The 21050-nt window shown below is 46.4% G+C and overlaps 1 protein-coding gene across 2 annotated transcripts; it reads left to right on the forward strand.

Moving 5' to 3' along the window:
* The first annotated feature begins 454 nt into the window (after positions 1-454).
* HMGB1 (high mobility group box 1) lies at positions 455-9092 on the forward strand. 2 transcript variants are annotated; one of them, XM_071553090.1, is made up of 5 exons: positions 455-634; positions 3381-3543; positions 3819-3964; positions 4927-5101; positions 7137-9092. In XM_071553090.1, the coding sequence occupies exons 2-5, from the start codon at positions 3394-3396 to the stop codon at positions 7311-7313; spliced, it is 648 nt and encodes a 215-aa protein (XP_071409191.1). In that variant the 5' UTR covers positions 455-634; positions 3381-3393; the 3' UTR covers positions 7314-9092. The 2 variants fall into 2 exon arrangements, with proteins under 2 accessions (XP_071409191.1, XP_071409196.1); XM_071553095.1 differs by lacking the exon at positions 455-634 and adding an exon at positions 926-995.
* The last annotated feature ends 11958 nt before the right edge of the window (positions 9093-21050 follow it).

Here is a 21050-nt window from a genome sequence, read left to right on the forward strand (position 1 = left end):
TACGCCGCCGCGGTGGCGAAGGGCAGTGCCGTGCGGCGGCGGAGCTGAGCGGGAGGCGCAGGAACACGCGGGCTCGGCGCGGCTCCCCAGCCCCGGTTGTCGCGGCTGTGCGGCCGCACGGGGTAGGAAGGTTGGGGGCCGGCTGCGTGGGAGCGCCCACATCAGCGGGGCCCCGCTGCCCACGGCGGGGCGGGCGCAGGGTGCCGGCGGGGCGGCCCCGAGCCCCGCGGCCCTGGCAGGCAGCGGTACATTCCCGATCGGCCACGCCACACTCAGCCCCGCCGCCGCCGGCTCCCTGCACTCACTTTTATATTTGCGCGCCCTTTCCATGCTCCGTGACGTGTCCCGCGCCGCGCCCAACCCGCGCCGCGCTCTGGTCAGGACAATGGGAGCGCCTCGGCCAATCGGCGCGGCGCTCGGCTTGGCGGCGGCCAATGGGCGCGGGGCTATGCTGAGAGTAATGTTACCAGCGCCGCGAGTGTGAGGAGGCTGCGTATCGATCCCGCGCTCAGCCATTGCGGTGCACTGGGCTGCACAGCGACCCAGCCAGCGCTGGGGCCGGGCGGGCGGCCGCGGGAGCGTCTCTGGGGCTCGGGGCCGGGTGAGGGCTGCGTGCCGACTCTGTCTGACACGGGTGAGTACGCGCCGGGGGCCACCGGGCCGGCCGGGCGCGCTCGCTCGCCTGCCCGCCCGCCCTCCCGCCCGCTCGCAGCGCGGCGGTGAGCCGGAGCTGGCCGTCGTGCCGCCGCCACCGTCGCCGCTGCCTGACCGCGGGGCGCGGGGCATCGTTGGCTCGGGCGCCCGCACACAAAGGCGAGCAGGGTTGTGCCCGGGAGACCCTTTCCCGGCCGGGGCGGGGCGGGGGCGGCGGGCGACTTCGGGAGAGCGGGGCGGCGGGAGGCGGCGAGCGGGAGGCAGAGAAACGGGCGACGGGAACCGGGCGAGTGACCGGGGGTCGCCCGCCGCGGGGGGCGAGGGCCGCGCCGTGCTCCACCGTAAGCCGCTTACACGGCGCCTCGCCGTAGCCATCGCGGGGTGGCGGGGCGGGCGGCGGAGGCTGCTGGCGGGCCGGGGCGGCGGAGCGCGGGGAGCGGGCGCGGGCCGTGGCGTGCTGGCCCCGCGGCCGCCCGGCTGTAACATGGCTGACGGGAGCCGCGAGCGAGAAAACAAGGCGAGCGGCGGCGGAGCAGCAGAGGAGGCGCTCGGGCGGGCGGGGGCGCAGTTCGGGGGAACTTTTTTCTCCAGCAGCCGCCGCTCGCCCAGGCGCGGGGCCCGCGGCCCCGGGGCCGCACAGCTCGACGGGGCGCGGGAGGGAGTCGGGGGACCCCGACGGGGCTTGGCCCGCGCCGCCGGGGTTCGGACGGGCGCTGGAAGCGCGTCGGCCCCCCTCAATCATCCTCCCCCCGGCTCCCACCCACCTCCCCCCCGTCTCCCTCCCGCCCTCCCCCGGCTGCAATGGCTGAGCGTGTGCGCCAGGGTAGCGGCGCGCTCACACAAAGGGAAGGGAAGGGAGGAAGGAGCCATGTTCTCTGCGCGGCGGCGGCAGCGGGCGACGCCACAGCGGCCATTCCGCGCCTCTCGGGCTGCGCTGCCGCCGCCCCCGCGGACGGGGGTCTCCGCCCGGGCCCGCCGCGGCCCCTCCGGCCGGGGGTCCCGCGGGCCCGCCCCGCCCGGGCGCGGGGGGTGTGGTGGCGCGGGGGGGTGGGAGCGGCCGGCGCTGCTCCTCGGTGCACAAAATGGAAGGAGGCTCGGTGGCGGGTGACCTCCTCCGCCAGGAGCCTGCGCCATGGCGGCCGCTCCGCCGAGGCCGCCGCTGCGGCGTCGCGGCCGGCAGGGAGGGAGGGACGGACGGAGCGAGCGCAGGCCGGGGCTGCCTCGCCTCATGGCGGCCGGAGCGGGCAGGGCCGGCCACAGGGACGTCCCCCCCCGCCGCGGGGCACGGGGCGGCCGCGGCAGAGAGAGCGCTTTGTCCCACCGGGGCCGGGGGTCGCCGCCCGCGGGCAGCCGCACCCCGCGGCGTGTCCCGCTCCCGGGCATGTGCTCCCGCCCGCCGGCCCGCTGCGAGCCCGCGCCAGAAACCGAAATAAAACTTGCACAGCTTCCCCCTAATAACGGGACTCTTTTTTTCTTTATTTTCTTTTTTTTTTTTCTCCTTCCCTCTCACCCCCAGCAGGTCTCTTGAGGGACTTGCGAAGTTTCCCTCTGCCCCCTCACGGGGAAGCGTCCAAAATGGCGGGAAGGAGGAGGCTTTTAAACGCCAGCCCCAGGCCACGGGCCGAGCCCGCCCGGCCCCGCCGAGCCCCCAGACCCCCGGCCCGGCCCGGCCCCGGAGCTGTCTGGCCCTGGAAGCGGCTCCATGGCAGGCAGGAGCGGCTCCTGCTTCTTCAGCCCTCTTGTTTACTTGATAGAAACTTCAAACCGGACGTGTTTAGTCACAGAGCAGAAATCTGCTTCTGCCTATCTGCCAGGCCGATAGGAAATGCAGCTTCTGGGGCAATACGGGCAGGCACTGCGTGCCCTTTCTTTTTTTTTCCCCTTCCACGCATTTTTGTTTTGTTTTTTTCTTCTTTTAATTGCTGCTTAAGAGCAGAGTTTGCCAGGGTGCAAGTGACTTTTTCCAGGGAGCCATGAAGAAATACTCTGAATGTCTGACTTGGGTGTGAAAGTTCCAGGAAGGTATTTTTCAGTCCCTGAAAGACTCAGTCCTCGTGCAGACCAGAGCTCTGCTGGCCATACGTAAATGTCGTACTTTTCCCTGACTAGGTAATAAACGTGTTTGACCAAGTGCATTGTTTTGTTGCTGTATTTTTAGGTGTATGTACAAAGGCAGTAGGTTTTTACAGTACACATAAGGCACGTATGTACATATAAGGGGACATGCGCATATATAAGGACACATGTTTGCCATACAAAACATAGAAAATAATAAATACATGTATTTTGTAAGAACATCCAGGGCCTACAGGGGTTTACAGACACAGGCTGTAGGAGGAAAGAATTTAGTAACCCAGAAGGCCAGCTGGGACAGGGTACTTGGGTACTTTTTCCCTCCTCTTGACAGAATTTATTCTACACTATGAATAATCATGGTGTGCAGTACTTGCCTTCAGGTTGCTTAGAAGGAGAGTTTGTGTTTGCAGGAGACCATAACTGCCTATTATAAAGGCTTGTTGAGTTTTCAGATTGGTTGCATTCAGGTTGCCTCAGACAGGGATGACAGAAATCTTCATTAAATTTTTCAGAAGGGTAACTTCTTTCTGTTGTATGATTTCAGAATACTTCTGTAGCGGGTCTTGTTTGGTGTGATCCTTCATTGGGACTTCCTGCTGTGGTTTGTTAAAAGGACAAGTTCTAAAGGTGTATCCTTTGCTTTGTTACAGAAAATCAGCAAAAATGGGCAAGGGCGATCCTAAGAAGCCGAGAGGTAAAATGTCTTCATATGCCTTCTTTGTGCAAACCTGCCGGGAGGAGCACAAGAAGAAACATCCAGATGCTTCAGTGAACTTCTCAGAGTTCTCAAAAAAATGCTCAGAACGATGGAAGGTAGGAATAGTTGCTTAAAAAGACCCATGAAACCTTAAATGACTGCTTCATGTGAAATACTGTTTGAGATTATAAATGATGTATTTATAAGTTCAGGTTTTAGGTATGAAGTGCAGTTGTAAGATTAGTGGTAACTATCCATTGTCCTTGTCTTACCTTTAGCTCCCCCAGCTGAAATTTTGAAGTGGACTTTGATACATTTTTGAATCTTAAAATACTGTTTTGGTCCTCATGTGTGCTTTCTGAGATATTCTATGATTCTAATTACCTTCCAGACTATGTCTTCTAAGGAGAAAGGGAAATTTGAAGATATGGCAAAGGCTGACAAGCTTCGTTATGAAAAAGAAATGAAAAACTATGTACCACCTAAGGGGGAAACAAAAAAGAAGTTTAAGGATCCAAATGCACCGAAGAGGCCTCCGTAAGTAGATTTGTGTTTTATGTTGTTTTACTTGGGACCATCACCCTGGTGTGTATCTATAAAACAGTAATTTTATCCAGGTTTAGGAACCAGAAATACAAGATTACATTATTTTCCTTACCAGTGGCGTAAAGGTGGGTTGAAATATTAGTTGTAAATGCTAGGCTTTTATTTTCAGGCAGGCTGTCCTACTGTCAAAGTTGGAGTAATGGCAGCCTTTAAAAGTAGTTGCAAAAATTGGCAATGTGTCCTTCTGACAGATTTTTCTAATTTCTGTTAAGAGGATAGTTCTAGTGTAATACAGCAGTAAAGTATTGCAGGCATCACCTGTTGGCTTGAGCAGACTTTTTGATTGGCAGTCCATTCAGTACTGGAGGCTTTTATACAGAACAGGTTAGAGGGATGATCTTGCACAAAACCAGCTTGGAGAGTTAAAACTTCAGCCACTACATAATGACAACTGGCTTCGGGTTTGTCTCCTACTAGACACCTGTATTTTACACAAGTACGTTTTTGTGTGTGTGTTTTAAATGGAGCTAATGCAGGGAAATTGCTTTGCAAGCTAATGTTCTTTGGGCTGATGCTGTCATCAGGAAATCCAGACTTTCATAACAGATACTGCCTCTTGGATAGAGGCCTCCTGGCCTTCAACAGCTCTGACATAATATTTGCTCCCCTGGTATTATTCACTCTGTATTTTTAAGATTTTCTCTGTGTATGGTATATAAAATATGATTTTCTGGGGGCCCTGACAGAAATGGGACCATATGTGAGGCATTACTTAAGAGACAAGAGTGTTTTAAGTTTGCAAAATAGCTCGTTCAGTTCTAATACCTTCCATTGTAATCAACATTTGTCTCTCTTTAGGTGCTTTTCCAAAACACTCTTAACAAATGTCACAAAACTTGCTGCTATCGTGAAGTCTAAAATGAAAATAATCTTCTCTTATTTCTCCTCTGTAGTTCGGCTTTTTTCTTGTTTTGCTCTGAGTTTCGTCCAAAAATCAAAGGAGAACATCCTGGTCTGTCCATTGGAGATGTTGCAAAGAAACTGGGAGAGATGTGGAACAACACCGCTGCAGATGATAAACAGCCTTATGAAAAAAAGGCTGCTAAGCTGAAGGAGAAGTATGAAAAGGTAACATTGACATCTATGGAGATGGTTTGGGGGAGTCAAACCTCAATTTAGACAGTAGTTTTCCTTCTCATGTACTCTTGATACCTGATGTTGCAATTTATAATATGCTCATGACAGATTTAATTGTATTTATTGAAAAATACCACATAAGGGGTCATAAGGTTTGTAGCCGTAACACTGAATTGCAGTCCTTTGTCTTGAACTATTTGCATTCATCTGTAATTTGGGGCCATCACTGATGGTTTGACAGATGCCATGGTGTCTGTATCATTATTGAATCCATAGCTCACTGTGGTATCTGAGTTATGGTAGTAGTAACTAACACTGGCAAAGAATGAATTGGTTGTCCCTAATTCCTGACATAGTGGTCAGCATCCTTGAACAGTAGGGTAATTGATACACATGGATGCTCTTTAAAATTTATTCTTGGGATAATGACAAAACACTAAGGAGATGCTAGTTTTAGATGTGTTTTTCCTGGACCTACATTTTGTCCATCTTCTTTCTAGTAATTAACTTAGTCAATTATACATATGAAGCAGCTTGTCACAGAGTTTTTTAAATTATTAAAGCTAAATCCCATTGGCATAATTGGGGCTGTAGAACTCTGTTGTGCACACGGGGTTTTGCTGCACGTGGTGTGATTTCTAGAGGCAGATTCCCATCCCAGTATGTGGGAGTCAGGGGAGGAGGGGATGCACGCTCTGTCCCCTGATGATGCTTTGCACTGGGTCAGCTAATCTATAGCACATATGTCTGTTTGTGTGCCGTGACCTTCCCCTGGATATTGCTTTTGCTGGCAAACAGATCCACTTGAAAATTTTAGCACTGTAGTCAGCAAGGTGGAACCTTTGAGCCCTGATTATGTGCTGGACAGTGATTGCAGGTTTAGAAGCTTTTTCACGTGATGCTTCCTGTACAGCATCATGGTGGTAATTGTTTGTACATACAGGTAAAGGTAATTCTTAAGACACTTTCTTTAAATGGTAAAGTTGTTAGTCTATAATTATTCAGAAATACTTCAATTTTCATTAGTGTTGTCTTTATTTCTTACACTTAGGGGTTTTTAAGGTGAAGTAATCTCAGTATTTCACTGCTTGGCCTTTGACTTATTGGCAATTTTATCTTCTCAAAATTTTATGCTAAGCTTCAAAGGAGTCCAAGGGAACTGTAAGATTAGTGGTGTAATGTTTATTATTAAGTGGTGAATATTTGAAGATTTGGACCATCTGCACAAATGTGTTGATGTTTCTCTGTAGCTGGTGTGTTTTATGTCTTGTAGATCAATTCTTTTACCTAATTGTTCTTCCATGATTGGCACAAAGTCAGGAAGTCTTAACTGCTTTTCTGGCTTGGCCTTCTAGGTACAGTTCTGACTTCCCTGTAATGGGAACTGAATGTTGAGTGTTAAAAACTAGGAGAATAAATTTATTGCATGCAGAAGGTGGCACTGTCTACCCTTTAATGAAGTTCTTATACCTTTTATTTTGTAAATTTCTGTTGAGCATAATGCTGTGTAACTGCTCTTTGCCGAGGCACAGCATTGCAGCTGTTAGGCTGGGTCGTTCTAATGTGTTCTGGGTGGCTAATTGCTGTTTTGTGCCTCAGACAAGGGTTTTCCTGTGCATTTCTTTAGGCATTGTAGAAGGTAAGGCTAGAAAAGGACCTTAAGAAGTCTCCCTATTTCATTTCTTTATGGGACAGTGGGCTCAGCTGTCCCCTTTATCATCAGAGACAGCAGCTTTCTAGCCTGTTCCCAGAAGCCTAACAGTGGAGATTCCTTAGCAGTTGTGAGCGGTGTGTTGTAGTGTGCCAGTATTATTTTGGTGTTAGAGAGTTCCCCTTTCTTTGGCATTGGGCCTCGGTTCACCTCATAACTGAAGGTGAAGGTGCCTCTCCCAGTCCTACCCCAGTGGATAAGGAGAAAGGGCAGATACTTGGGTTGCTGTGGTTTCACAAGTACTGTTTGGAAGTGGCTCAGACCTCTTGGCTGGTTAAATCTTTGAGAGATTCTTCCTGCTTTTTTTCCTCCAAGGATATTGCTGCATACCGGGCCAAAGGGAAGGTTGATGGAGGCAAAAAAGTAGTTGCCAAGGCTGAGAAGAGCAAGAAGAAGAAGGAGGAAGAGGAAGATGAGGACGAAGATGAAGAGGATGAAGATGATGAAGAGGAGGAAGAAGAGGAGGATGAAGATGATGATGATGATGAATAAGTCTCTTTTAGAGCAATTTCTTTCTTGTCTATAAAGCATTTAACCCCCCTGTACACAACTCACTCCTTTTAAAGAAAACAAAATTGAAATGTAAGGCTGTGTAAGATTTGTTTTTAAACTGTACAGTGTCTCTTTTTTTGTATAGTTAACACACTACCGAATGTGTCTTTAGATAGCCCTGTCCTTAGTGGTATTTCAATGGCCACTAACCTTGCCTGGTACAGTGTGGGGGTTGTAAATTGGCATGGGAGTTATAAAGCAGGTTCCTGTTGGTGCACAGCACAAATTAGTTATATTCGGGGATGTAGTTCATTTCTCATCTTCAGTTGTCTCTGATGCATCATAAAAATAATTGTTGTTCTGTTAACTGAATACCACTCTGTAATTGCAAAAAGGAAGAAAAAAAGTTGCAGCTGTTTTGTTGACATTCTGAATGCTTCTAAGTAAATACAATTTTTTTATTAGTATTGTTGTCCTTTTAATAGGTGCCCTTGAGAATCATACTTTTTCTTTTCTCTCTCTCTCTTTTTTTTTTTTTTTTTTTTGAGGGGGAACTCATCTTTTGCTTTATTGAATGCCCGTATGGGATCACGGGAATATTACAGTTTTCATCTTTCATATAACCAGCTGATAAACAAAGCTTTGATCTGCATACCCTGCATTATCATGATAGGGTAAGACAAGAAATATATAGGCATATGATGAAAGAATATACTTCCATAACTGGAAACAAAACAAAAAACTTCAATCTCAGCCAATGGATACTTGTTCAGATTTTTGTGAAATGTAATATTCTATTGAGTTGCATGAGTTTACCAGTCTTGGAGAGTTGAGAAGTATAGAGTTCAATTTTACAGAAATTAAATACTTTCAGGGGGTGGGGAGGGAGGGAATGTTAAATTTTGTCCTAGAAGGACCCATAGGAAGAGTGTATGTCCATCTGGTGTGGAGAAATTTACACGTGTGACTCCGTTACCATGTAATGGAAGTTATATTTGTAAATCTCTGAACACCTGCAAGGGATGAGCGTACCTAAAATGTGTAAAGTTAAAAGCATGAAATGACCATATTATTTTTTGGTGACAGGTCTGGTGATGGCCACGGGCTTTATACCATGAAACTCCTGGTATGCAAATGGCCCACAAGAAATGATTTTTCTTTCTAAGATTTCTATAAATGGTACCATTATTATTTGTTAAATCTATGTAAATTCATATTTGTATTCTTGAAATTCTAGTTTTAGCCCTTTAAAAAAAGTTGTATATTGTCTCAAATTGAAAATGAGATAAGATGTATTTTTCCTGTTAGGTTTTATACCGCACTCTTGATGTTTGCCCATTTTTAAGTTAAATATAGTTGTATGGAAAAGTACATTTTATTAAATTTTGCATTAAAAAGTTAAATGTTTATGGTATACCAACAATGTCTAATTTGGTCAAATACAGTTCTCTTCCAAAACCAAAGCTTAAGGGGTTTTTTGCATATTTAGTAAAACTTCAAGTGCTGGCAGCTGTAACTATTTTCACATATACCTGCTTACCAGTTTGGGGGACAATTTGGCAATTTTGTGGTTACAAAATTACGGTTCTCTTAAGTGCCAGTGTTTAAAAAAAAAGCATTCTTGTAATTTTACACGCTTTTGTGATGGAGTATTGTTTTGTTATACAATTTTGACTTTCAGATTCTTATTTCAATTTGCATTTATGTATAACTTCAGGAGAAATATTGAACATCTGAAATCCTGGATACTAATAAACTAATAATTGCAGAGGTTTTAAATACTTAGTTAAATGGCTCACTTAATACCCTAAGGATTTGGGGTTTTTTTGTGTGTTGGTGTTCTCAGATATGTACATCCCTGCTTTCTGTTTCAAGCAGAAGAATGATGCTGTTTGCGAGGTCACGATACGGAAAACTTAGGACAGACTTTCTCTTCTTAAACTGGATATTACACATTCAAATGCTCGTAACTGATGACAAATAAATTTTCTGTGCTGAAGGGTTTTTTTGTTTCCCCAGGTCATCAGAGGAAAGTAGACACATTTCTTGTTCTTGGAACAAACATACTAAATGAGATCCCTATAATCTTGTGCCTTTGTTCTCGGTGCTTGATGTTGACAGAAGTAACCTAGAGGATTCAGCTGAACTTAAAGATGAGTAGCAGGCGTTTACCCAGCAGCCAGGCATGGCCTTTGCCTTGTGTTTGGGGTTAGCACACTGATAAGAACCAGCATGTCAAGGCTGAAGAGGGTAGGTAATATAATAATTACAAATTCTAGAGCCCCCTGTCTCATGCTGCAGAGGCTGATGCTGGATGGGAGGTGTACCAAAGCTTCCAGAGCTCACCAGAGTGACCATGGTTTTCTCTGGAGCACTTGGTATGTACCTGTAATTCAGCTGAGCTGGGACATGTGTGTTGGACTGACACCTTTGCTTGTGTCTTCTAGAAAACTTAAAACATAATGAAACTGCTCTTTCTGAAGAGGAATACCATGGGTAGATAATTTCTCCTTTTAAAGTCAGTGCTTCTCAGGGTTGTTGCTGGAAAGGACCTCCCTGTTCATAGCTGTGGAGCACTGCAAGCTCCAGCAGTTCAATAATACTCTTGGTCAAAACTCTCATTCCCAAACAGATAGGTCAGATTTGACCATTCCAAGATTACTTGATCTGAGGTCAATTACTGATGACACTTTAGCTTTAATATGTCCCCCTATAAACTTTAAAAGTGAGTGCTTTTTGGGGAATAACGAGCAGTGAAACTGCATCCACTTAGGCAGTGGTTCCCTACAATTGGACAGCACTGGCACCACTGTCAAAACAGTGAGAAAGCATTTCCTAGGGCTTTAACCTTCACATAAATGCTTGATGTAGAGGGGAAAAAAGGCTTTTCCTGTTCTAAACAACAACAAAAATGTATTGGTCTGGCAAGAACTTGAACATTAGTAAGTGGTAGTAGTGGTAGTAATGATACCTTGAATGCCAAATGGAGCCAAACTGATTTGATGGTTGTTATCTCAAGTTGGTCCTGAATGGAGATACAGTTGCAGGCACCTGCTTTCTGGATACGATCGGTAAGGTTACACTGGTTTTACTAAATGCACAAGCAGCGTTCGTCCCCTCTGCCAAGCCTTCAGTGATCACACCAGTTCTAGCAAAAAGTTGAACTTGCTTAAAAATTTCTGTCCAGGCAGATGGGCTCCTGGAAACCTGAACTAACGGGTATGAAGTGCCTGATTTCTGTGGCTTAATTAGGGTGCTGCTGCCACTGCCAACACCAAGTCTCTTTACAGCTGCTTTTATCAGTGTAACCAGCCCATCATGAAGGAGAAAAGGCTGAGTAATAGGTGGGTTTAGGCTTGCAAGAAAGTGGGGAGTTGGATTTGAGTGACTCCTTCAGCAGAGGAGCCAGGCAGATAGCAGCCACAGCATTAGGTTCTCTAGGTGGGTGACAAGCCAAGCTTGGAAAAAAACTCTCCTAATTCTTGCTAGCCTAAGGGTTAAACCTGCTAGTTAGAATAAACATTCCCATTCTGCCTTCCCAGCTATGTCTGACAGGAGATTAAAGGAATAAAGGCAATGTGCTGTGTTGGGTTATAATGTGTTATTCAATACAGAGTCTGTAACAGAGACATGGCAAATACAAAGATAGTATTTACTACAAGAGATGATTAATTTTCACCATTTCCAGGCTGTGCCATTAGCAGCTGACCAGCTACAGGCTTTTAGGACTCAAATGTACCAATCCTATCACTAATAACACTAAAATGCCAAATATTGTCAAAAAACATTATTCCATCATACCCTTTAGCTTACAGGTCGTACTTGACTACATATCACATCTTTTGGGGGCTGCTTTAGAAGAAAATAACAGTGTGTTCCTTTAGCAGGCAGCAGTAGACATTATTTTAGCACCTGAAATACATTAAGGGATGCAGTGCCTAAATGTGGGTGTGTGTCAATAAGCTGCTCCCCACACTTTGCTTCTGGATTGCATCTGCATCTGAAAACCCCTTTGAGATGTAGTCTAGAATAGATGCACTTTAAATTAACACCAGCCTTTATTCCAAAGTAATGTACTTGTAGACAAGCTGTCAGACTTTCTTCCACTATCTGAATAAGAAAAAACAGAGAAAGTAAATCTCAGAGAGTTTTTTATCATTTTGCTGTCTTGTATTTTTGTTTTGTATATGTCGTGCCCGGGCTTTTCTTTTGACAGTATTTCGAGCTGAAAAACAAAGATGGATTTTTTCCCCAATGAATTTATTATGAAGAATGAAGGTCAGATTGCTCCTACTGCTGCCTTGTGCTGCTGAAAAATACAGCGTGGCTTCTGCTTCCAGAGCACCTAATTTTGAAATCCATCTTGCTGAAGCAATTGCTATTAGAGGTGACCCACAAGAGAGAAGAGCCTTCCCTTTTGCCACTTTATGACAGAATAAAAGACTTCAGCGATAAATTAGCTTAGTCTACCTGTTTGCCACATCAGAAACTCAAGCCTTCCCTGCAGCAGGAGTGCTCAAGATCAAGCAAAGCAGCAAGACGGCACAGCAACACAGAGCAAGGACAGGCAAATGGTGGGTGGTTTAGCTACACCTTTTAAAATCTTGCTTCTATTGTTAAAAAGTGTCTCACTTAAATGATGGTCGTTTGGTTCATCCATGTGCTTCCAGCAACCTTTCACCTATTAAGGAAGCAAAAGCTGAATTCAAATAATTCTGACCTCCGAAAAGTTCCCTGGTAAAAACAGGAAAGACCAAGTAATACAGCTTGAATGCCTGGAAAGGCCCCATCTCCCTGCACATCTTACAGCAGCAAGAGGTCACCATTTAAATGCTTTTTGCAAGACTCCATTGAAAAAATTAGGCTTATGGAGGGGAAACCAAGGGCATGTGCTGCCTTGTTCGTCGAGTACATTTGTTACCAAGAATAAAAACATCCTCCCAGCCCAGGGAGAAAATGCCTGTCCTCTAAACTAGCACCAGCGAGCAGCACTACAGATGATGCAGGCTTGCAGTAGTGCAGGGGCACGGATGGCAGCTGGAGGGGGGGTTGCCCAGCTGCGAGTAGAGATAACAGGCACCAGCCCTCCCAAGACTCAGCTATGCAGTTAAAAGTGAAATTACAGTGCTCTTTAAAAAAACTCAATTTGTGTGGCGGTATTTCCTAGAAGAGAACTTTCATGCGCTGGTAAATGATTGAATAACAGTGACTCATGTTTTATTATCAAACTTGACTGCAGCGGCGCTTACGCTCTCTCTGGTTTTGTTGACACACGTTTCTACTGACGCCTGCGAGTAAGGAAGGTGCTGTGAACTAGCACTGTAGTGTAAAACTGATACTGGAAAATGCAGGACTGATCATAGCCTGAGCCCCTTGGCACAAGGAGCAGCTTTAATGGCAAGTTTTGGCGACAGGAGGATTTGGGTTTCCTATACCAGCCACTGATGGCAAAGTGCAGGTGGGTTTGTGCTCAGGGTGGGGGCTGAGGGACACGGCACCTGCATGGGTGTCAGGGCATTTTGCAGGACTAACCCCTTGGATCCTTCCTGGGACTGATGGCTGGTCTGAGGGTTACACTCCGGAATGTGTAACTGTCTCCCAGTAGGACTCTGCCAGAAAACCCACCCATGGCAAGGACCCCTCCTTGCACCAGCCAGGCAGCAACTGACTGAGAGTCCTTCCAACACTGGAAGTCCTTCAAGGTGGAAGAAGGAAATGATTTATTTTTGGGGAGCATTTGTACCAGATGTTCAATGACAGCAACACTATCTCTAGCACGTCATGCTCTGCTTCCGTGCAGGAGTACCCAGGCCCTGTCTGCTGGGGGTCACCTGGTGGTGACCCTGCCCCTTGTTCCTGCTCCACCTGACATCCACCACTGCCAGCCCTGCTCCAGGAGGAAGCCCCACCAGCTGCTGGGGGCTGGATCTGAGTTCTCCAGGTAGTTCAGAAGATTGTCTTGCTGCTTGATTACCCACAGGCAATCTATGCCATTTCTGTGGTGCCAGGAGGCTCAGGGATACCCTAATACTAGGAGCAGCACCTGCTTTCCACACACCCACAACACAGAGAGGGAGATGATAATGTTGGTGCATGGGGTGCAGCATTCTCAGAATGTGCAAGTGCCTGGGATGGATGTCCCTGGTGTGTTGGCCTCAACACTCATCTTTGAGTCTCCTGTTCCTACTGATGTGGGTTTTTCTTTCCATCTGAATCATTCAATACGACTTTGGAGCACAATGGAGCTGTGATTTTTTTTGAAGCTGCCAGCCTGCAGGAAACAGAAGGTCTCTGAATAAAAGGGAGGCTCTTATTACAACTTTCAGAGAAGTAAAACGACAATGAATGAAATGGAGGATTAATCATGCGTAGCACTGAAATATAAACAAGGAGACTACACATCCCAGAGCACTGCTCCAAGCAGTGGCTTGTGCCCACAGTGTGCTGAAATCTCACAGCACCAAGACCACCTGGGATTTAATGAAAAAGGGCAAAAGGCAGCGGAGGCTCCACAGGTGGTTTTTCAAACCTAAACTTGCAAGCTGGGAATTTTACATCGACTTTTCTCTGTTCAGCACTCTCAAAAGTTGAGTTCACGTTGATATCCCCTGTGCTTAATCACTGGTCTGTGACCTTTGCAGAGGAAACTCCCTATTTTCGCATTTTTCTGCATTACTTTTAAAACTTTTAAAATGTTTAAAAATAAAAGTTCAGGACAACTCCTTTATCCCACAGAAGCCTCTTAAAAATGCTTCAGAGAGAACCTACTATGCTGCACGGTGTGTAGCTTTGCTCCTAGAACAGGTTGTGGTCATTAGGCTTGCTCCCTTTTCCACTCACTTTTGAGTTGGTACCCAAACACAAAAATATTACTAATCATGTTCCTTATTTATTATTTTTAATCAGAGATTCACTTATATTTGATTTTAAGCTGTAGATTTTGAGCATTCACACCAGTCTCTGCAAGGGTGTTGAGCACCTCAAGTTAATTGGTAATAAATTGACCTTGGGAGGTTGTTTGTGTGAAGCAGATGAGATGCATACAGTTTTGTGAAGGACTTAAGCAAGATGTAGGAAAGAAATGTGAAAACAGGGATGCCTAACACAATTCAAATAGCCTGAAGTGTCTGTAATAAATGGCTGATTTGCGTATCTGAATAGCTGCATCTGTCAGGTAAGCTGATTTTTCTGGCCTTCGCATGATGTATTTAATGTGCGTGTTGAAGCAAAGTGGAGAATATAATTGTTAAACTGATAGGGAAGCTGCTTCTGATCCTTATTAAAAAACTCAAAGAAAGCTCTAAACTGTTCTTTTTTACAGTTCTCTTTAGAAAAGATATATGAAAAAGTTAGTGAAAATGTATTTGAGCCACGTGCAATAATAAAATGGAAGTGACCCAAGTCTGAAAGTACCTCTAAGTGAATATAAAAAGCCAGAGGATGTGATATAATTAAGCTAAGAACTAAACCCAACCAATGTGTATTAACACAAGATTGGAGGATTATGTGAATACGAGTCTAGGTGACCACAGTGGCGATGTTGCTTAACTAATCCCTGCTGTAACCCTGCTACCCAGCCTTGGCAGGCAGCAGCCAGGCAGGAGCACTGCCATCTCCCTGCTCACCTGGGGGCTTTGCAGCTTGCTCGGAGGGATTTGTTTCACTTTCTCTTTCTGCTGTGCAGGGCTGTGCTGGATGGGTTGCAACATCCTCTGTCAATTATTTACTCCGTTCGCATGGAAATCATAACAACATATATATTCTTTTCAATAATAGAATTATTTTTTAATACTACCTCTAAAGCCATGCTGGTGCTGCATTAAGCTAGTCAGTGATACCCTTTTAAATGCCCTTTATAAATACTTTTTAGGAGGGGAATTGCCTTAACCTTTCAGGTGCAACTTCCCTGTTTACACACAGCAAAGGTGCTGCCATGCTGAGCCTGCCTGCCAGGTCCATCCTGGCCAGGAGGAGAAAGGTGACCCCTGCAGGTCCCACCACTCTGATCCCCCAGCACTTGCAGCCTCCAGGTGACTCATCTCCAGAAGTCTGATTTGCCAGTGGTTCCCTGATGAGGAAGAGAAGGTGGGGAAGAGCTGCCTGGGGTCTCTGGTCATGGTATGAGTGCTTCCCAGGCAGATCCTTCATTGCTTACCTTTGATTTTATTTACTTTAGGGTAATTAATAATAGATACCTCCTGAGCAACCCAAATTTGTACAGTCCTTGGAGATCCAGATGTCAAATTCTATGAAGAGGCTGTTTTTAATCCTTTTCACTACAGCAGAAGTTGGAGGATCTTGAGTCAGGACGGGGGTTTGTCACTGTGCCGTGCTGGGTCCCCTCTCTGGTCACGTGGCAGTGGCATCCCGTAAGCTGGTGAGAGTGTTCTGTCCCAGCATTTTCCCATGAGGATGTCCACACTGACAGCCTTGGGGATCATGAAATCTGTGTGGCATTGGCTGACTGAGCCACATGCTGCCAACACAGCCAATGGCCAGAATGGTTAAAAGGATGGTTTTCCAAAAAGCTGCAGTTCCTCAGGCAGTGAAATACTCAGGTTGACTGAATAGTTCAACCCTGTAAAAAACCCTCTGCTCCTTCAAGAAGGCTTACAAAATACACAGATGGTTTTCATCACATGCCAGTGAGTTGCTGTGATGGAGGGAGGAGCTGTGATGGCGATGGAGTCGACTCTGCACTGGTCTGGCCTCACCTTGAATATTGTGTGCAGCACTGGAACAGGTTCCCCAGGGAAGTGGTCACAGCACCAAGCCTGACAGAGTTCAAGAAGCATTTGGACAATACTTTCAGGCACATGGGGTGAATCTTGGGGATTGTCCTATTCTGGGCCAGGGGTTAGACTAGATGATCATTGTGGGTCTCTTCCAGCTCAGCATACTCTGTGATTCTGTGATTTGAAGCAGGTACTCTTAGACCAGGAGCTGCAAAATGTAACCTACACCAGCAGCACTGCTGGAGCGGGGTCAGAGTGGAGCATAAGTAAGACTGTGTTTTCATATTTTGTTGTTGTAACTGAGCTGCCAGATTTAATGTATTCCATTTCCAGGGGCTGATGGAAAATGCAGGCATGTTTGTGGTGCTGGATGCTCAGGGAATTGCAAAGAGATGATGGTACAAGATGACCTGGCCCCTGGACTTTCCCCCACTCCATCCCTCCCAGCCCAACAGCTCCATCACCCACATGGCCCCATCGTCCCCTTATTCCCATGAATGGCAGGGGTGTGGAGTGAGGCTCTTAACATCCAAGGGGCTCCCCTTGGAAAGCCAGGAGGCACCACCTGCCCACCTGCTGCTCACCCTGGTATTAAGATTTCATGGCATACTTGTCACATTTCGCTGCTGGGAAATGCTGCTGGGACCATGGTTTTGGACCTCCCAGACAGACATCCCATTGCTCTTACACGCAGTTTCCCTGAGGCCTCTTGAATTCAGGAGAGTCAGAAGATGTTAAATGAGCTCTGAATATGAACTGAAATACTTATCTAAAATCATAGAATCACTTAAGTTGGAAAAGACCCTCAAGACCATTGAGTCCAACTGTTAAACCAGACTGCCAAATCCACCGTTAAACCATGTCCCCAAGTGCCACATCACACATCTTTTAAATACTTCCAAGGTTGACAACTCCACCACTTCCCTGGGAAGCCTGTTCCAATGCTTGATAAAATGCTAATAAAAGAAAGTATGCTGGAATTTTTTTCCCTTTTCTGTCCTAAGTTTCTAGGTTCAGCTTCTGCTACCAGAACCTTGATGCATCTTCATGATGAGAACATTCCCAAAGTTTATAGAGCTTTGCTTGCTTTTGGACTTGGTCATGACTCCTCCAGCAAGTCCCCTGGGAATTTTATATAATTGCCATTATACAATAGATTGGGGAAAAAAAAAAAAGATGATATATTGTTATAAAGTCTGAGGGCGTGTCCCTCCCGGGGTCCTCACAGGATTTGATCTCTCTGCCTCTTCTGGACACAAGACACCTGGTAGGGAGCCTTAAATCTCAACCCTCCAAATTATGGGGAATTTCTAAAAGGGAAGGTGTGTGCTCAGTGTATCACCCAGCCAGGGCGAGGAGAAGCACAGGGAGAGGGGTGCAGGGCACTGCCCCCAGTCCCAGACCCCTGTGCCTCTCTCCTCCTGTGTCCCCTGGGATGCCGCGAATAGTAAGAGCTGCACGAGGTGGTGACAAGTCCCTGGCATTCCGGGGGTTTGATCTGAGGAACTCACCAGTGAGACAGGAAATGTCAAGATTACATCACATGCATAATTTTTTTAAAGCCCTGAAAAAGAGCTTGTTAAAGTCCCTGTCTCTGCAGTGTGATCCCAACTCCTTTCGGTTTTGCTTTGCATTTTCATTTTACAGGAACAGGCATGCACATCCTCCCCCCAGACATCACTTTGCTTTTCCTTCCCTTTGATTTACAGTGCTTTTGTTCGCCATGGCCTTGCTGCTCACTGGGGCTGGGGGAGCAAGGGCTTGCTTTGCTGGCCCCCCAAAGGGAAGATGTGTTGGATGCCCATTGGGTCACATGGAGCAGCCCATTGCTCCAGCACCCAGAGCCCCCAGCCAAGCACAGGCCTGAGGCCCGGGGGGGATGCTGACTGCAGCACAGCTTATCTGCACTGGGAAAGAATGGAGAGGACATGGGAGTGGAGCTGCCAGCCCTTCCCCATGTGTTTGCTCATGTTCTGGGTGGGCACCCTGGGCAGCCCAACAGAGCTGCAGGGAGGGACCAAACTTTATAAAGCAAAACTGCACCTCGTTATTCCATTGATTTTGCAAAACTATTAAGGAGAATCCAGCAGAGTATATGACCCACACATGTTTAATTTCTTTTACCATTTCTGTTATGATATATGCTGGATGTGTTTTTATTAAATGAAGATTTATTGGAACCTGGAATTTTATGGCTTTAAGGTTCAATTGAGTCCAGATTGTGAGTTCCTCCTTTTGGAAGAGGAGGAGAAGGTTTCAAAGAGCCCATCCGCCTGTGGCACTCATTGAAACGCTAGGCCAAGGATGACACCTTTGCCCTTAAATTCTACTATAATGTCAAAGCAAAAATTTGCCATCAAATATTATGTCTTCCATATGTGATGCTGTAGATACAGATCACGGCAATCATGTTGGGCTTCTTTCTTTTCAGTTGTTATCTGTGCCATAAGAAAGTCAGGACTTGGTGTAGGATCCAAGGAGGAGTAGCAAGACAGCACAAACCAAACCATGTATAACTAATGACAATGTGCATTCGCTTTAAAATGTGCACTTGCGCTCTTGATTTTTCATGTCCAGGCACACCAATGCCTTTGCTGCCTGCAATGCTGAGGACAGCAGCATATTTTTAAAACACACTTAGAGCAACTATTAAACACATTCCATGTACTTATATAACATTAAGCACAAACAAACAAAAGTATTTTCCTGGATGCTAAACATAGCTCAGTAAAGAATAACATGAGTTCAGAAGAAAACTCAGACTCCAGTTTTATACCAGATCAAACCTGACATTTGCTCTGGGATCTGTCCAGGAAGGTGGTAGATGCCCCATTCCCAGAGACATTCAAGGCTATGTTGAAAAGGGCTGTGAGCAACCTGATCCAGTGGAAGATGTCCCTGCTCATTGCCAGGGGTTTGGACTAGGCAGCTTTTAGAGGTCCTTTCTAACCCAAACTATTCTGTGATTCTAGGAAGTAACTCTGTTGCCTTCCGCAAAATTCCTTTGCCTTTGTGCCCGCCAGGTATGAGTAGGGCTGGGGTTCCTTGTGCTGTGGGGTTGGAGTAAGAGAGGCTCTTATGGCTGCCTGCTCAGGGGCCTGCAGGAGCTGAAGTGTTCATCATGCACGAGCAACATGGTAAGAAAATAAGGAAATGCTGTATTTCTGCTTTGCTGCCAGTGCCAAACAGCCTCAAGTGCTCTGGTAGGAAATGAACAGCATCCAAGGAAGCAGAGCCTGAGTCCAGCTCTCTAGTTACCACAACATAAGTAAACAAACAAGTTTATCACAAGTAATGAGGGCATTGTGCCAGCTTCAGTTAAAATAATGAAATTAAAAAAAATCAAACCCGAAGCAACAAATCATTACAGCATGAGGAAAGTCCTGAATGAAATTGATTGTTCATGCCAACACCAGAAATATATCTTGTCATATACTCAGGCCTCCACATCTGTTTCAGCACGAGCAGATTCTTTATAAACAGCCTCTTTAATTTTATCTAACAGCCTGTCTGCAGACACACAGTCCAAAAATACATCTCCTTTTCCTCCTCACACTATCCTGAGCTTGGCAGGGCACCAAACATGAGGTTCAGCTCCTAGTTCAAAAAAGCCCTTCTTTAAGCATTGACTGAACTTGATTTAAAAGAAACTCTGTCCAGCTTCCTCCGGGCAGCCCTAATGGGATGCAGAGCTCTGCACTTCTTGGGTGCTCTTCCAGACCTGCTCTGAGTCAGGCACTAAGATTTTTTTATGGTGAAACAAAATTACTTTGCAATGAAGTTGGGGAACAGGCTGGTGTTCCCCAGAGTGTCTCCCCCAAAATGATACAGAGCTTCTCTTTCAGCTATGTCACCCTCTGCAAATGAGAGTGAGCAGGCAGCACAAGGCAAGCAGAAGCCACAGCATGGGATGTCATGGTGCCACTGGTACCCTGAGGGATGCTCCAATGCCACTGGTACCCAGATCCCCACTCCTGCTGGCCCTGCCTTCCCCAGGGGAAGATCAGAAAAGCATCAAAACCCCTAAAATATCTTCCTACACCCAAATTCCCCTGAGGGGGAAGATGCGTCCATCATGTCCCCAGTGTGGCACCACATTGCCTAGGGTTTGTAGGTGCTCCTGAAGGAAAGACTGGGTAGTAGTGCCATTCACTGACATGGAAGGGGTCATGACGCTTGTTCTGAGGGGTCATGAGGCTTGTTCCCAGAGGTTATCCCTGACAGCAGTGGCAGGACAACAATTTTTGCACCACCTGACACTTATGTTCCCAAGCACAACACTGATTTTCTGGCTGCTGATTGCCTGGGAAAGCTGGAAGGGACATGGGCTGCCTTTTAATCCAGGACAAGAGTGGTTGATGTCACCTTAGAAGATAGAAAACCTCCCTGCTGTGAGGGCTGCACCAAATTAATTACAGGCCCAAATTTCATAAGAAATTAGTGCAAGAAACACTGCAGAACATCACATTCACCACAACAAGGATTTAGTGCTCATTAGCTGGGTAGTTGAAAATGTTTCATAATTATCCCATTTGACAAACCAAGGTGTGGATTTCAAGCCTTGAAGTTTGTGGTGATAAAGAAATTTTAATGGCCTGGCACGTGATGATGTCCAGGGGAAAAGGATGTTCAACAGTTTCTCCTTTGGTTCAGTTGTTTATTTAAATTACTTGGAAACAAAACCAGCAGCAAACACAACCACTGCTGTTGGAGGGTGCGATAAACAATAAGTAGATTTTATTTAGCATTACAGCAAAGGATTAAATGGAATAAAATAAAGGAGGGGGAAGTTTCTGGAGTGTTCAGCAAGGCATATCCCATTGCCAAGACATGGAGGAGGGTCAATGGAAATCATTCAGAGCCAATCCCATCACTTGGTTGTGCTGATAGAGGCAAATGAGCAGTGCAGGTGTCAATGAAAGGAAACCTCTGCTTTTGGCAAAGGATGCTGCAGGTCTATAGTGATGGAGGGACTCTTGGCTGGTCTGGGGGATGCTGGTGG

This window comes from Pithys albifrons, chromosome 1 (genome assembly GCF_047495875.1).
Source record: "Pithys albifrons albifrons isolate INPA30051 chromosome 1, PitAlb_v1, whole genome shotgun sequence".
In the NCBI taxonomy this organism is placed as follows: Eukaryota; Metazoa; Chordata; class Aves; order Passeriformes; family Thamnophilidae; genus Pithys; species Pithys albifrons.